Source organism: Solanum stenotomum, chromosome 4, assembly GCF_019186545.1.
Source record: "Solanum stenotomum isolate F172 chromosome 4, ASM1918654v1, whole genome shotgun sequence".
NCBI classification, from domain to species: domain Eukaryota; kingdom Viridiplantae; phylum Streptophyta; class Magnoliopsida; order Solanales; family Solanaceae; genus Solanum; species Solanum stenotomum.
In genome coordinates, this window is record NC_064285.1 from 35,411,293 (window position 1) to 35,429,794 (window position 18,502).

Genomic DNA, 18,502 nt, shown 5'->3' on the forward strand with positions numbered 1-18,502 from the left:
CCCCCCCGAGGTGCCCACCCCGCTCCCCCGAGCCCCGAAACAAGAAAAACAAGGCCAATAATATTGTAACAAGTTTTAAAAAGGTCACACATGAATTATATTTATAATTATTTAACATAAAAACATCTAAATAAATTAGCAAGAACTAGCATATCATGGTCGCTATTAATAGATTTACGTAATTTTCAAATATTTTAATAAATGAGGTTTACAGGCCTCACTTTAAAATTAAAAATTAACTAAAACAAACAATTACAATGTAACTATTCTTCTATATAGATAAAAAAGATGAATAAGATGAAAAGGCAAACCAAATTAAGGAGTGGAACTAGAAAAAATAGTCTTAAAATGGTGAAACTGAAAACACTCATAACTTCAGGTTCCCTAAGGCGCAGGATCCATGGGTTTACACACAGAAAATAGTGAAATTTGGGTAATTCATAAAATTTGGCTCATGAATGTGATATTATGAGTGAAAACTATGGTAGGACTGTATGTAATGCTACCCAAACTCATTACGTAGATCCTTGAATAGTTTATTCAGAAAAAGTTTGTAGGTGCCCAAAAGGCGCCAGATCAATGCGCTAATACACACGAAAAATAGCAAAATTCAGGTAATTTGTAAAAGTTGGCTCATAAATGCAAAAATATGCGTGAAAAAATGGTGACATTATATGTAATGCTTCCCTAACTCATTACAGAGGTCCGGATATAGTTTTTACAAAATATAAAATAGGGAGATCTAAAGGCGCCAGATCCATGGGCTAATACACACGAAAAATAACAAAATTTGGGTAATTCGTAAAAGTTGGCTCGTAAATGCAAAAATATGCTTGAAAAATGGTTGGATTGTACTTCATGCCTCCCCAACTCATTACAGAGGTCCTCATATAGTTTTTTCAGAAAAAAAAAATAGATGTCCCAAAGGCGCTAGATCCATAGGCTAATACACATGAAAAACAGTGAAATTCAAGTAATTCGTAAAAGTTGGCTCGTAAATAGGAAAGTATGCGTGAAAAAAAGGCAGAATTGTACGTAGTGCTTTCCCAACTCATTACAGAGGTCCTCATATAGTTTTTTCAGGAAAAAGAATTGGTGTCAAGGTTGCCATGTTCATAGGCTAACACACACGAAAATGGTGAAATTTGGGTAATTAGTAAAAGTTGGCTCATAAATGCAAAATATGCGTGAAAAATGGTGGAACTATACGTAATGCTTCCCTAACTCATTACGTAGGTCCTCAAATAGTTTTTTCAGAAAAAATTTTGTGTACCTCAAAGGCGCAAGATCCATGGGCTAATCCACACTAAAAATGGTGAAATTCATATAATTCAAAAAAGTAAACTCGTAAAGGCAAAAATATGTATGAAAAGATGGTGAGATTGTCACGGCCCGAGCCTACACCCTGTATGTGGCCGGCACTCAAGAACCATTGTTGGTCCCAAGCAAACCCTTATCAGACTACAAGCGAAAGACTAACTCAAGTATACATAAGCATCAAATTGAAAGAAATGCTTAAAAATAGTTTATTCAGTCTCAAAACTTTGTTGAATATACTGAGTATAAACGTAAGTTTTAAATAAAATATCTGAAACTGAAAAACTCTCCAAAACTGTCTATATGTGAAGCCTCTAATGTATACAAGGATGAGTGTTGGGACAAGACCCACGACTCCTCAAGAGAACTACTGGTAACAACTCATAAAAATTGGAGTCCTCCAGAAGAAAGAAGGTCTTACTTAAAAGCTGACGAAATGATCTCAACGGACTCTTGTTGAGAATCATAAGAACATGTATCTGCATCATTAAAAGATGCAGGTCAAATGACATCAGTACATTGAATGTATGAGTATGTAATATAGTTAAATAACAAAAAAAACTGAATGAAAGGACTACTGTAAATATAGATATGTACTCAACTGAATGTAGAGAAATAAAGGAGTTAAATCATTTAAAGCTTTACAAAATACTTTCTCATCTTTGAACTCAACATAATAAGTGATATATAAAAATACACGTTAACTTTATTGGGAGATTCTCTAACCAACAACCATCACTATGAGCTACGTGATGAAACAACGTCTCACCTACACTGCCAGAACTGTACTATACCTAGCCGAGGTATAGAACTCCTCAACTAAGTGGATCTACTAAGCTATGCTTAAAAGCAATAAGGAATCATCTAAAAAGTATGACTTTTTACCCATGTTGGCATACATGGTTTATGGGGCTGTGAGTTGTCTGAACTCTCCCCCAATTGGTGCTTAATACTACTCCCAATATATACTCATGCTCATATGTTTTAAAAACATAACTCTTCCTCTGGTTTGCAGTAATTTCTCAAACTACCCTTTTAAAAAAGGTAACTACTCTTAAAATATCTTTTGAACTCATAACTCATTTAGAAATCAAAGTTTTTCTTTTATCAATGTAAAAACTGATAAATTTGGAAATACTTAGTTCCCTTATACTCTTGCTAAATTCATACTTAAAAACTCTTTCTCAAAAATATATCAAAATCATATTGTGATATGATCATTGATGACTCGGAAAGTCATACTGGGTAAACATTGATGGTATATCCAGATACCATATTGCTTAAACATGGAAGGCATACTAGATACCATACTGCTTAAACATTGATGACATAACTAGATAGCATACTGCTTAAACATTGATGTCATACTCGATTGTCATACTAATCATGTTTTAGAAACTCCTTCTCAAAACTCATCTTAACTTTCTCAAAAAGGCAATTTAAAACTCAAGTATTGCCTTTTAAAAAAAAAGCTTTTCAAAATTTAAAACTCAAAATAGGGTTCATGTTGAAATATAGACATGAACAAATCAACTCAAGGATCTCAATAACAATATAGACACTCAATAATTAGGAATAGAATTTTTAAAAGAAACATGAACTCCAGAACTCAAAATCAACTTATCTCAAGAATACTCAAATCTAGGGAAATAATCCTAGATTACTCTTTTACTGATCTAAAAGTAGTTGTAGGGCGTGAGGATGAACTAGTCCAAAACTATGATAACCTTACAGACCTGGACGAACAAGGTTCTTGAAGAATCTTGAAGAATAACTTGATTAGAAGCCTTGAAATCATAGCTTGAAGGAGAACAATCAAGAAAACTTTCTTGAGATTTCTTGAATTAGTTTCTTGAAACTCTATGGCAAAGAATTATGATTTACATTAGTGATTCATAATTGTATGGAGGAATTTGAGTTGGAAATAATGAAATTCTTGGAGAAGGACTTACCTTGAAGAAGAATCTTGAAAAACATTGAAAGAATCTTGAAAAAGATAGATAGAATCTTGAAAAAGATTTAAAGAATCTTGAATAGAGTCTTCTACTTTGATTTTTTTTCTTAGGGTTTGAGAGAGAAGAGAATGATGGATTAAAAGATGGAAATAGGAGTGTTTAGGGCATTATAGGAGTTAGGAAATTCGTTTTTAAGGTTTTCCTAGTGGTATAAGGAGAAGAAAATTACCTTATTTAGAATTTTTCACACGGCTGAAACGGAACTTCACTACATCAGTTACTTTAATAGTCATAACTTTTTACTCAAAAATTGGATTGACACGAAATTGGTGGCATTGGAAAGAGGATTCAAATACCTTTAATTTGATAGGTTATGGGCCACGTAATCGGTAAGGAAACTTACATCAAAACTTAATTTGTAAGGAAACTTTCAACTCAACTTTGTGCTAGGAGATTCTAGTGTCACAACCCAAGGGTACCCCCTAGATGTAACAAGGCACATAGAACCCCGAAAGGCACCATGTAAGCCACCTAGCATGTCATAACATAGGCATAGAACAATAAAGAGAAGAAAACGCATTTCAAGTCTAAAATTTTCTTAAAAGAAAGCGGAAGTCTAGACTTGTCTCAATATAGCTATCTATTACAATAGTTCCAATGAGAAGGGACACAGCCCATACAACACAGTCCAAAAATGGAAATATAATGAAAGAAACTACAAATATAGCATACGTCCTCGAATCATGAGGACTCACCAACAAGCTAGGAGAAATGATCAAATCCAAGCTCTAGCAACAATGGGGACCACCTTGATAACCGAACCCTACACTTAGGGAAAATGTAGGAAAATATGGGTTAGTACAAAAATGCACTAAGTATGATAGTCATGCATAAAATCATGAAAACAAGCTAAAAGGGACATTTTAGTTAAATGCATGTAATTTACTAAGTTAAAGCATCATTTTGAAGGTAAAGGAAAAGCATAAGTTATAAGCATGTTCAATACATAGATCATTATATCATAGAAAAAACATACCATAAGTACCCTCAAAGTCTACTTGTGCAATGCATGAATAAGATCCCATAATCCCACCCATGCTAAGTAAAACTTCTTGAGTAACCATAGTTCATAATTCATGTTCTTGTTCATATCGTTATCATAGTGGGAATAAGCCTTAACTGACATACACCATGGGAGCTAAACATGGAATCCGATGTTACCCACACCGGAAAGGGGTGTCCTACTTGCCTAAAGTAAAACCATGGTTTGTTAGCTTTTAGGTGGATCCACTAGCTAAAGACCTATGGGGGCACATAGTGTGTGAGATAAGGAGATTGCTACTAGAAACCCGCCCTTTCTGACGGGGGAGCTTCCATCTCAAGAGATTGCTTCTAGAAACCAACCCTTTCTGACGGGGGAGCTCCCATCTCATAACAATATCCACTCAATGCTAAGCATTTATCCCACAGAGTACTTATTATGTCATAACTTGTTTCATTAGAATAGCTCAATAGATCATGCATGAGAATTGCCTTTCACCATCCATGTCTTCATGTAACATTAGATTCAATTATGTGAGAATTGCCTTCCAACCTTAGAATCATCATATTGTGAGAAAACCTTTCACATTATGTTCATTATGTGTTCATGAAAATAGACTTTCAATCAACACAACAACATTATCATAATCATGGACACTTCCCTCTCAAAGTGTTCTTAAAGCATGTACATAACCTTCATAATTCATGCATTATATATCATATCTTGCCTTTTCAAAGGTCAAAGCTCATATCAAATTAACACATCTAGAATTACTATATTAGACATGGATAACAACATGATTCAAATAACTCAAATACTACAACCATAATCTCATAATATCCTTCTTTCATCAATTCACCCACATCACAAGGTCATAAGTTGGGAATATGGGGATTTCTTGGATTCTTGTGGATTTCAACATAAAAACACTAATAAATCATTTATTCAATCATAATATAGAGTAATTAAATCATTAGAATCATTTTTTGAAAGGAATCCATGACTTGGAGTAAAACCCTAGCTTTTGGGGAATTATAGTTTTGAAATTGAGTTTGGAGGGACTCCATGGATGAAGATTATCCATGGATGAAGGACTACCATACCTTAGATATGAATCTCCAAAGAAATTGAGTGGAAACCTTGCTCCTTCAAACCCTAGCTTCAACTTCCTTCTTCCTCTTCCTTGAAGTTTTAGAGAGAGAATTTTTGGAGAGGATGAGTTCTTTTGGGATTTTTAGAAATATTAGATTGAATGACTTAATTTATTCAAATAAAATCCTCATATAGGTGTTCTAATTTAGTATAAACTTACGTATAATATTACTTAAAATCGGAAAACGCCATAATGCCCCTAAACATAACTGCCAAAAAGCAGTTCTAGGCCTCACCCACGCCCCACCACTGACGGACCATGGTTGGACCCACAACCCATGCTGGTGAACATGATTTGGGGTTCTGGGACTTGGTTCCTGGGGCCTTGACCTACTTCCCCTCACCCACGAGGCATGGGTGGACCTAAAGGGAGTGAGTTGCCCTCGTTGGTCACTGCCCAGGCAGCCTCTTTAGGGTCCTCCTCAAGGACCCATGGTTGGTCCTTGGGGTTTGAACCTTGACGTTCTAACATGAAAACATTTATTTTAAAGTATGGGGAGGTACATTCGAGACTCTAACCCTAACGTCAAGCTCTAGTTTAGCCTACTAGTTTCTGGGGTGTTACAATATCTCCCCCTTCGGATCATTCATCCTCGAATGATGATCTAGACACCTTACGGAATTAAAGACTCAAGACTAGCAGCCCATCATGCATGAAACATCAAAATAATATGCAATTCAAAGGAGGAAACTTCAACTTTATCTCCAACATAACCAATGCAACATAAGGAAGTAGGAACTACATCTAACAACCCATTATGCATGAAAATTCAACATTTCACATATTCATAGGAGGAACTACTTTCTCCAACTAAAAGCATGTTCAACACAATTTCATGGAGCCAATATGAAATTACACTCAAAAGCATACTAAAGCATGTTCATCAATTCATCTCATGAAGTCAATAGGCAACTCATACTCAATGCACAACAACATGAGGAAAATCATCATAAAAACTCATTTTCTTACTAAACAAGAATTTCTCAAGAATATGCATAACATAAGAAAATCATGGAAAACACATATAACACATGACTCCCAAAACAAGGAAAACTCAAGAGGAACTACTTACCTCAAGCTTGAATAGGAATAGAAGGAAAGAGATGAAGATATCGGGACTTCATGTCGGTCTCGGCCTCCCAAGTAGCACCCTCAACTAAGTGATTCCTCCATAAAACCTTTACGGAAGCTATTTCCTTATTTCTCAATCTCTTGACTTTCCAGTCTAGAATCTCTATCGAAACCTCTTCATATTAAAGATTTTCGTCAACTCCCAACCCTTCTAGGGGAATAATGGATACCGGATCTCCAATACATTTCTTAAGAATAGAAACATGAAATATCATATGAATCGGAGCCAACTCATTTGGCAAATCCAACTCATTGGCAACTTTCCCAATATGTTTCAAAATTTGGTATGGGTCCACTTACCGGGGACTAAATTTCCCCTTCTTGTCAAACCTCATCACACCTTTCATAGGTGATATTTTTTAGATAGACCAAATCATTAACTTCAAATTCTAGATCACTTCTTCTCACATCGACATAAGACTTTTGCCTACTTTGAGCCATTCTCGACCTCTCTCTAATAAGCCAAACTTTCTCAATGGCTTCATAAACTAGCTCGGGACCTATCAAAACAATTTCACCCATATCAAACCAACTGACTGGTGACCTACATCTCCTACCATACAAGGCTTCAAAAGTAGCCATGCCAATACTTGAGTGATAACTATTAATGTAGGGAAACTCTATTAAAGGCAAGTGTTCATCCCAATTACCCTTAAAGTCTATAACACATGCCCTTAACATATCTTCCAAGGTTCGGATGGTATGCTTTGCTTGCCCATCTATTTGGGGATGAAAAGACGTGCTAAGCTTAACCTTAGTACCTAGCCCTTTTTGGAATGACTTCCAAAAGTGTGAAGTAAATTGAGTTCCCCGATACGAAATAATAGAAAAAGGGACCCCATGCAACTTCACTATCTCTCTTATATACAACATGGCATAGTCTTCCGCCGAATGAGAAACCTTGACGGGAATAAAGTGGGCTGATTTTGTCATCCGATCTATAATGACCCAAATAGAATCATGTTGCCTTCGAGTGCGAGGCAAAACCACAATAAAATCCATATTCACCTCTTCCCACTTCCAAGTGGGAATTGGTATATCTTGGGATAAGCCTCCCGGCCTTTGATGCTCTACCTTAACTTGTTGACAATTAGGACATATGGCTACAAATCCTGCAATATCTTTCTTCATAACATTCCACCAATAGACTTCCCGTAGATCACGGTACATCTTGGTGGCTCCCGGATGAATAGAATACCTAGAACTATGAGCTTCTTCTAAAAAAAATTCCCTCAAACCATCAACATCTGAAACACATAACCGACTTTGGTACATAAGCACCCCATCTCCCCCTTGGAATAAAGCCTCAACGGACTTCTTGAGTATAGACTCTTTCAACTCAACTAATATAGGATCAAGATCTTGTTTAGACTTCACATCCATCACAAAGGACGATTCGGAGCTATTATGGACCATGAAACCACCCTTAGTGGAATCCACTAGTTGGACACCTAGTCAGGCTAATCTATGCACCTCACGAACCAATTCTTTCTTTTCATCCTCTACATGAGCCACACTACCCATGGACAATCTACTAAGTGCATCTGCTACAACATTAGCTTTGTCAGGGTGATAAAGGACACTCATGTCATAGTCCTTCAAAAATTCTAACCACCTTCGTGATGAAGATTCAAGTCTTTTTGACTAAACACATATTGTAAGCTCTTGTGATTGGTAAACACATCAACATGAACCCCATATAGATAATGCCTCCATATTTTTAAGGCAAAAACAACCACCGCCAACTCAAGGTCATGGGTAGGATAATTCTTCTCATGGACTTTAAGTTGCCTTGAAGCATAGGCAATCACTCTACCGTTTTGTATGAGAACACATCTCAACCCCACTCTAAAGCATCACAATATACTAAAAAACTATTTGCACCCTCATGTAAGGTCAACACCAGAGCGGATGTAAGTCTATCTTTCAAATCTTTGAAGATTTTCTCACAAGCCTCCGACCACTCAAACTTAGCCTTCTTTTGAGTCAAGGCCGTCAACAGAGAAGCAATGGAGGAAAACCCCTCAACAAACCTCCTATAGTAACCGGCCAAACTCAAAAAGCTTCTAATTTCAGAAGGAGTTAGAGGTCTAGGACAACTCTTGACCACGTGCGTATTCTTAGGATATACCTCAATACCCTCACTTGACACAATATGACCAAGGAAAGCCATGGACCTTAACCAAAATTTACACTTGCTAAACTTTGCAAAAAGTTGTTGGTCCTTAAGAACTTGTAACACAATTCTCAAATGGTCCACATGTTCATTCTCACTTCTTGAATAGTTGAAAATATCATCGATAAACACAATCACAAACATGTCTAGGTATAGACTAAACACTCTATTCATCAAGTCAATAAATGTCGCCAGAGCATTTGTCAACCCAGATGACATAACCACAAATCCATAGTGACCATACCGGTTCGGAAATCCATCTTGGGAATATCAACCCCTCTCACCCTCAATTGGTGATAACCCGAACGAAGATCAATCTCAGAGAAATAGCTAGCCCCTTGAAGCTGGTCAAACAAGTCCTCTATCCTTGGGAGAGGATACTTATTCTTGATGGTCACTTTATTCAGTTGACGATAATCGATGCACATTCTAAGAGACCCATCCTTCTTTCTATCAAACAACACTGGAGCACCCCATGGAGAGATACTCGGTCGAATGAAACCCTTATCTAATAAATCCTTTAGTTGCTCTTTCAACTTTGTAAATTCGGCCGGAGCCATTCTATAAGGAGGAATAGAGATAGGTTGTGTATCTGCTAAAAGGTCAATACCAAAATCTATTTCCCACTCGGGAGGAATACCAGGAAAATCATCGGGGAAAATTTTTGGGAACTCATTCACTACTGGAACAGACTCTAGAGAACAGGTTTTGGATTCAACATCCCTCACCCTAACAAGATGGTAAATACACCTTTTGCGGATCATCTTCCTAGCTTTAAGGCAAGAGACAAATTGACCTCTAGGCATAGAATTTCCCCCCCTTCCACTATAAGATAGGCTCATTTGGAAATTGAAACCTAACCACTCGATTCCTACAATCGACAGAGGCATAACATGTATGCAACCAATCCATACCCAGAATTACATCAAAGTCTAACATGTCTAACTCCACCAAATTCACCCAAGTAACTCTATGGGACAAGGAAATGGGACAACTTCTATAAACCCTCCTAGCCACCACAGAATCACCAACCGGGGTAGAGACCGAAAAAGGTTCTACTAACACTTCAGGGAGTCTTTCAAACTTAATGGCCACAAAAGGTGTCACAAAGGACAAAGTAGCACCGGGATCTAACAAGGCATATACATCAATAGAAAAGAATTTTAACATAATGGTCAACACATCCGGGGAGCTCTCTTGAGCACCTCGGGATTGAAGAGCATAAAAGTGGTTTTGCTTTGGAGCATTGGAGTTTGAACCACTAGGAGGAGCTTGCTTTCCCTCTTTTACCTAAACCGAAAGTGTTGGGCAATTAATCAATTGATGATCACTCTTACCACAACCAAAACAAATATTCGAGCCGGCTAGGCACTCATTATCATATTTCTTACCGCACTTAGCACAATTAGGCCTAGACATAGAAGATCCACCACCATTGTCTCCTTGAGGTTTAGGGTTAGACACCCTATCCTTATTGACCCTTGGGGAAGCATTTGAGGAACCTTGGTTGGAGAACCTTTGTTTGAACCTTGGTTGACCTTGTCCATCGGACATAGGATTGGAGAAGTTCCCATCATCAGTCCTTGCTCTTTTCACCTCCCTATTATTTTCTTGGAGTTTCTCATCCTTCATTTGTTGGGCATACACCATAAGACATGAGATATCTATATCATGATGGAGCATTGTCGTACGGCATTCTTTTCTTACCAATTTGGACACGCCCGTCAAATACCTACTCATCATATCCCTTGAATCCATCACCATAGTCGGAGCATACTTGGACAATTGAGTAAACTTTAGAGAATACTCTTTCATACTCATACCTCCTTGACGAAGGTTAATGAACTCTTCCACCTTAGTTTCCCTCAACTCTCAAGGAAAGAACCTATTAAGGAACGTCGATTTAAATGCTTCCCCCTCTACGGGACCCGCTCCTACCGGCCTACCGTTCTTCAATTGATTATACCATCCTTGAGCAACACCTTTCAATTGATAAGCGGCTAACTCTTCTTTCTCTACCGAAGTCACCCCCATGATATCAAGTTCTTTATAAACCTCTTCCACAAATTCTTTAGGATCCTTTTCCACTTTGGAGCCATGAAACTCAGAGGGGTTCATTCTAGCAAAATCCTACGCTCAAGAAGCAGTGGAATTCACATTAGGGTTCACCGGAGCTACAACCTCTCTATTGGCTTGGGCTATCATGGCTTGGGCTTGAGTTGTCACAGATTGAGCTTGAGTCTTCATGGCTTGGGCCAACATTTGGAAATCTGACCTAACCTCCACATCCGACATAGCTGAAGGACTAATCGGAGCTTTATTAGCTTGAGGAAATTCTTCATTCACATTGTCACCCTTCATTCTTCTTGCGTTAGCCCTTCATGTATTCATATCCTGAAGACACAGGAGAAGGATTAGAAAAGGAATTATAGAGTTAAACTCTAAGGCATGACTTAAGATTAATGAAAGAAGTGTAGTTTCCTAAACATCTTATTGCCTCTCATTCATAAATCTGGTGCGCTTCACACTTATGAACAAGACTCTACTAGACGTGGCTTATGAGACATCATCCTAGAATCATTTGAAACCTCGTGCTCTAAATACCAAGTTTGTCACGACCCAAGGGTACCCCCTAGATGTAACAAGGCACATCGAACCCCGAAAGGCACCATGTAAGCCACCTAGCATATTATAACATAGGCATAGAACAATAAAGAGAATAAAATGCATTTCAACTCCAAAATTTTCTTAAATAAAAGTGGAAGTCTATTAGACTTGTCTCAATATAGCCATATATTACAATAGTTCCACTGAGAAGGGAAACAACTCATACAACATAGTCTGAAAATGGAAATATAATGAAAGAAACTACAAAAATAGCATCCGTCCTCGAATCATGAGGACTCACCAACAAGCTAGGAGAAATGCTCAAATCTATGCTCTAGCCACAATGGGAACCACCTTGAGAACCAAACCCTATACTTGGGGAAAATGTAGGAAAATGTGGTTTAGTACAAAATGCACTAAGAATGATAGCCATGTATAAAATCATGAAAACATGCTAAAAGGGACATTTTAGTTGAAAGCATGCAATTTACTAAGTTAAAGCATCATTTTGAAGGTAAAGGAAAAGCATAAGTTATAAGCATGTTCATTACATAGATCATCATATCATAGAAGAAACATACCATAAGTACCCTCAAAGTCTACTTGTGCAATGCATGAATAAGATCTCATAATCCCACCCATGCTAAGTATAGCTTCTTGAGTAACCATAGTTCATAATTCATGTTCTTGTTCATATCATTATCATAGTGGGAATAAGCCTTAACCGACATAGACCATGGGAGCTAAACATGGAATCCGGTGTTACCCACGAAAAGGGGTGTCCTACTTGTCTAAGGTAAAACCATGGTTTGTTAGCTTTTTAGGTGGATCCAATAGCTAAAGATCTATAGGGGAACATAATTTATGGGATAAGGAGATTGCTACCAGAAACCCGCCCTTTCTGACAGGGGAGCTTCCATCTCAAGAGATTACTTCTAGAAATCCACCCTTGCTAATGGGGAAGCTTCCATCTCATAACAGTATCCACTCTGTGCTAAGCATTTATCCCATGGAGTACTTATTATGTCATAACTTGCTTCATTAGAATAGCTAAATAGATCATGCCAGAGAATAGCCTTTCATCGTCCATGCTTCATGTAACATTAGATTCAATTAGGTGAGAATTGCCTTTCAACCTTAGAATAATTATACTATGAGAAAATCTTTCACATTATGTTCATTATGTGTTCATGATAATAGACTTTCAATCAACACAACAACATTATCATAATCATGGACACTTCCCTCTCAAAGTGTTCTTAAAGCATGTACATAACCTTCATAATTCATGAATTATATCATATCTTGCCTTTACAAAGGTCAAAGCTCATGTCAAATTACCACATCTAGAATTACTACATTAGACATGAATAATAACATGATTCAAATAACTCAAATACTACAAGCATAATCTCATAATATCCTTCTTTCATCAATTCACCCACATCACAAGGTCATAAGTTGGGAATATGGGGGTTTCATGGATACTTGGGGATATCAACATAAAAAGACTAATAAATCATCAATTAAATCATAATATAGAGTAATTAAATCATTAGAATCATTTTTTGAAAGGAATCCATGACTTGGAGTAAAACCCTAACTTTTGGGGAATTATAGTTTTGAAATTGAGTTTGGAGGGACTCCATGGATGAAACTATTCATGGATGAAGGACTACCATACCTTATTTATGAATCTCCAATTAAATTGAGTGGAAACCTTGCTCCTTCAAACCCTAGCTTTAACTTCCTTCCTCTTCTTCCTTGAAGTTTTAGAGAGAGAATTTTTGGAGAGGATGAGTTCTTTTGGGATTTTTTGAAATAATGGCTTGGATGTCTTAATTTAGTGTAATAAAATCCTTGTATAGGTGTTCTAATTTAGTATAAAACGACGTCACTTAATATTACTTAAAATCGGAAAACCCCATAATGCCCCTAAACATAACTGCCAAATAGCAGTTCCAGGCCTCACCCACACCCCACCACTGACAGACCGTGGTTGGACCCATGGCCCATGCTGGTGAATATGGTTTGGGGTTTTGGGACTTGGCTCCTGGGGCCTTGACCTACGGCCCATCACCCACGAGGCATAGGTGGACCTACGGGGCGTGAGTTTCCCTCGTGGGTCACCTCCCAGGTAGCCTCCTTAGGGTCCTCTTCAAGGAACCATGGTTGGTCCTTGGGGTTTGAACCTTGACGTTCTAACATTAAAACATTTATTTTAAGGTACGGGTAGGTACATTCAAGACTCTAACCTTAACGTCAAGCTCTAGTTTTGCCTACTAGTTTTCGGGGTGTTACATCTAGTGACCTTAATTGATATCCAAAATCATTCCCACACTGAATAATTTACCTTTACATATATGAACAATTTAAGAATCATCCAATATGACCCTTCAAGTAAATGAAGAATGGTTCGAGTCTTAACTTTGAAATTTTTGGGGTGTTACAGAGACTGTATGTAATACTTCCAACTCATTTTGGAGGTCTTCATATATTTCTTGACAAAAAAACTTTAGGGTGCCCCAAAGGCGTCAAATCCATTGGCTAATACACATGAAATATTGTGAAATTCTAGTAGTTCGTAAAAGTTGGTATGTAAATGTAAAAATATGCGTGAAAAAAGGGTGGGATTGTACGTAATGCTTCCCCAACTCATTAGAGGTCCTCATATAGTCTTTTCAGAAAATCATGTTGGGTGCCCAAGGCACTTGATCCATTTGTTAATACACGCAAAAAATTGTGAAATTTAAGTAATTCGTAAAAGTTGGCTCGTAAATGCAAAAATATGCGTGAAAAAATGGTGAACCTATATGTTATTTTTCCCCAATTCATTACGGAGGTCCTCATATAGTTTTCAGAAGAAAAAAATTGGGTGGCCCAATGCCGCCCGATCCTTGGCCTAATAGACACGAAAAACAACGAAATTCGAGTAATTCAAAAATGATTGCTCGTAAATGCGAAAATATGCATGAAAAAACTGTGGGACTGTACGTAATGCTTCCCAACTCATTACAGAGGTCCTCATATAGTTTTTTAGAAAAACATTTGGGTGCCCCAAAGGCGCTAGATCCATGGGCTAATACACATAAAAAAAAATGGTGAAATTTGGGTAATTCATAAAGTTTGCTTGTAAATGTGAAAATATGCATCAAAAAAATAAGGAAATTGTATGTTATGCTTCCCAACTCATTACGGAGGTCCTTATATAGTTTTTTTTAGAAAAAAAATTGGGTGCCCAAGTCGCTAGATCCATGGGCTAATACACACAAAAAAATGGTGAAATTTGGGTAATTTATAAATGTTGGCTTGTAAATACTAAAATATGGGTAAAAAATTGGTAGGATTGTACGTAATTCTTCCCCAACTCATTACAGAGGTCCCCGTATAGTCTTTTTAGAAAAAACAAATTGGGTACCCTAAAGGCGCCTGATTAATGGGCTAATGCACATGAAAAATGACAAAAATCAAGTAATTAGTAAAAGTTGGCTTGTAAATGCGAAAATATGCGTGTAAAAAATGGAGAGCCTATACGTAATGCTTTCCCAACTTATCACAGAGGTCCTTATATAGTTTTTAAAAAATTTAGGTGCCCAAGGCACCAAATCCATGGGCTAATATACACGAAAAATGACAAAATTCGGGTAATTCGTAAAAGTTGGCTGGTAAATGCAAAAATATGCATGAAAAAAATGATAGGACGGTACATAATACTTTTCCAACTCATTACAGAGATCCTCAAATAGGCCTTTAAGAAAAAATAATTTGGGTGCCCCAAAGGCGCCAGATCCATGTGCTAATACACACGAAAAATGGTGAAATTTCAGTAATTCTAAAAGTTGGCTTTTAGATGCAAAAATATGCGTGAAAAAAATGGTTGGACTATACGTTATGTTTTCGTAACTCATTATGGAGTTCGTCATATAATTTTTTCAACAAAAATGTTTTGGATGCCCTAAAGGAGACAGATCCATGGGCTATTACACGAGAAACGATGAAATACGGGTAATTCCTGAAAGTTAGCTCGTATATAAGAAAATATGCGTGAAAAGTGATCGGATTGTACGTAATGCCTCCCCAACTCATTACAGAGTTCCTCATATAGTTTTTTCAAAAAAACATGTCAGGTGCTCCAAAGGCACCAAATCCATGGGCTAAATATACACAAAAAATGGGAAATTTTGGGCTATTTGTAAAGTTGGCTCGTAAATGCGAAAATATGCATGAAAAAAATGGTGGGAGGGTACGTAATGCTTCCTCAACTTATTACAGAGGTTTTCATACATCTTTTTCAAAAAAATATTTCAGGTGCCCAAGGCGCCAGATCCATGGGTTAATACACACAAAAACGACAAAATTTTAGTAGTTCGTAAAAGTTGGCTCGTAAATGAGAAAATATTTGTGAAAAAAAATAGCGGGATTGTACGTAATTTGTCTCATCTCATTACAGAGATCCTCATATAAATCTTTCAGGAAAAAAAATTGAGGGACCCAAAGGCACTAGATCCATAGGCTAATATACACGAAAAAGGGAAAATTCGGGTAATTCGTAAAAGTTGGCTCGTAAATACAAAAACATGCGTGAAAAATTGGTGATATTGTACGTAATGCTTTCTCAACTCATTACAAAGGTCCTCATATAGTTTTTTTCAAAAAATATTCCAGGTACCTAAGGCACCAGATCCATGGACTTATATACACGAATAAAGAGAAAATTCGGTTAATTCGTAAAAGTTGGCTCGTAAATGCAAAAATATGCGTGAAAAAATTGTGATATTGTATGTAATGCTTTCTCAACTAATCACGAAGGTCCTCATATAGTTCTTTTAGAAAAAAAATTCAGGTGCCCAAGGCGCCAAATCCATGGGCTAATACATACGAAAAACGATGAAATTTGGGTAATTCGTAAAAGTTGGCTCGTAAATAAGAAAATATGCGTAAGTAACGGCAGAATGTATGTAATGCTTCCCCAACTCATTAGGAAATACACATATAGTTTTTTCAGAAATAAATTTCAGGTACCCCAAAGGCGCCGGATCCATGGGCTTACACGCGAAAAAAAGTAAAGTTCAAGTAATTAGTAAAAGTTGGCTCGTAAATGTAAAAATATGAGTGACAAAAATTGCGGGACTTTACGTAATGCTTCCCCAACTCATTACGAAGCTCCTCATATCAAAAAGTAAATTTAGGGTGTCTGAGGCGCTAAATCCATGAGCTAATACACACAAAAATGGTGAAATTTGGGTTATTCATAAAACTTGGCTCGTAAATAGGAAAATATGCATGAAAAAAATAGTGGGACTGTACGTAATGCTTCCCTAACTCATTTTGGAGGTACCCATAAAGTTAATTCAGAAAAATATTACCGGTGCTCCAAGGGCGTCATATCTAATGGTTAATACACACGAAAAATAACAAAAATCATGTAATTCGTAAAACTAGGCTCGTAATTGCTAAACTATGCGTGAAAAAAACGTCAGGACTGTACGTAATATTTTCCCAACTCATTATGAAGATCCTCATATAGGTTTTGAAACAAAATTTTAGGTGCCCCAAAGGCGCCAAATTCATGGGCTAACGCACACGAGAAACGGCAAATTTCAAGTAATTCATAAAAGTTGGTACGTAAACACAAAAATATGCGTGAAAATAAGGCAGGACTGTACGTAATGCTTCCCTAATTTATTAAAGAGGTCCTCATATAATTTTTTTGAGAAAAAGTTTTTGGGTGCCCCAAAGGCCCTAGATCCATGGGTAATTCATAAAAGTTGGCTCGTAAATGCGATGATATGCGTGAAAAAACCACGGGACTGTACGTTATGCTTCCCCAACTCATTACAGAGGTCCTTATATAGTTTTTTCTAGAAAAAGTTTCTGGGTGACCTAAATACGTTATATCCATCGGCGAATACATACGAAAAATGGCGAAAGTTGGGTAATTCGTAAAAGTTTGCTTGTAAATGCAAAATTTGTGTGGAAAAAATGGCGAGACTATACGTAATGCTTCCCAAACTCATTATGGAGGTCCTCATATAGTTTTTTCTAGAAAAAGTTTTTGGGTCCCCCAATTGCACTAAATTCATGGGCTAATACACACGAAAAATGGTGAAATTTGACTAATTCATAAAAGTTGGCTCGTTAATGCTAAAATAAGTGTGAAAAGATGATGGAACAATACGTAATAGTTCCCCAAGTCAATACTGAGGTCCTCATATAGTTTTTTCAGAAAATATTTTCGGGTGTCCCAAAGGCACCAAAAATTCATGGGCTAATACACACGAAAATGGTGAAATTTGGGTAATTTGTAAAAGTTGACTCGTAAATGTAAAATGTATACGTCAAAAAGATGGTGAGACTGTACATACTGTTTATCCAACTCATTATATATGTCCTCCTGTAGTTTTTTTAGAAAAACAAATTTGGGTGCCTAAGTCTCCAAATTCATGGGCTAATACACACGAAAAATGGCAAAATTTGGGTAATTCATAAAAGTTGGCTCGTAAATGCGAAAATATGCTTGAAAATGGCGAGATTTTAAGTCATGCTTCCCCAACTCATTACGAAGGTCCTCATATAGTTTTTTTAGAAAAAAATTTTGGGTTCCCTAAAGGCACTAGATTAATGGGCTAATACAAACGAAAAATGGCGAAATTCGAGTAATTTGTAAAAGTTTACTCGTAAATGCATAAATATGCGTGATAAAAACTACGGTATTGTAGGTAATGTTTCCCCAACTCAATATGGAGGTACTCATATATTTCTTTAAAAAAATTCATGTGTCCACGGCACCAGATCTATGGGCTAATACAAACGAAAAATGGCAAATTTGGGTAATTCATAAAAGTTGGCTCGTAAATACAAAAATATGCATGAAAAACAGTGGGACTGTACGTAATGCTTCCTCAACTCATTACGGAGGTCCTCATATAGTTTTTTCAGGAAAAAAAATTGGGTGCCATAAAGGCGTCAAATCCATGGGCTAATAGACATGAAAAATGATGAATTTTTGGTAATTCATAAACTTGGCTCATAAATGCGAAAATATGTGTGAGAAAATGGTGGGATTGTATGTAATGCTTCCATTACTTATTACAGAGGTTCTCATATAGTTTGATCAGGAA

At 36.9% G+C, this 18,502-nt stretch overlaps 1 protein-coding gene across 1 annotated transcript in view; it reads right to left on the bottom strand.

Moving 5' to 3' along the window:
* Window positions 1–10,457, bottom strand: part of LOC125861462 (uncharacterized) — a 13,684-nt gene extending 3,227 nt beyond the window's left edge. Inside the window, exons 1-2 of the mRNA XM_049541353.1 lie at window positions 10,166–10,457; window positions 9,385–9,645 (exon numbers count right to left, since the gene is read on the bottom strand). Coding sequence (XP_049397310.1) covers window positions 9,385–9,645; window positions 10,166–10,457 — 553 coding nt within the window. The remainder of the gene's footprint in view (window positions 1–9,384; window positions 9,646–10,165) is intronic.
* Window positions 10,458–18,502: the final 8,045 nt, after the last annotated feature.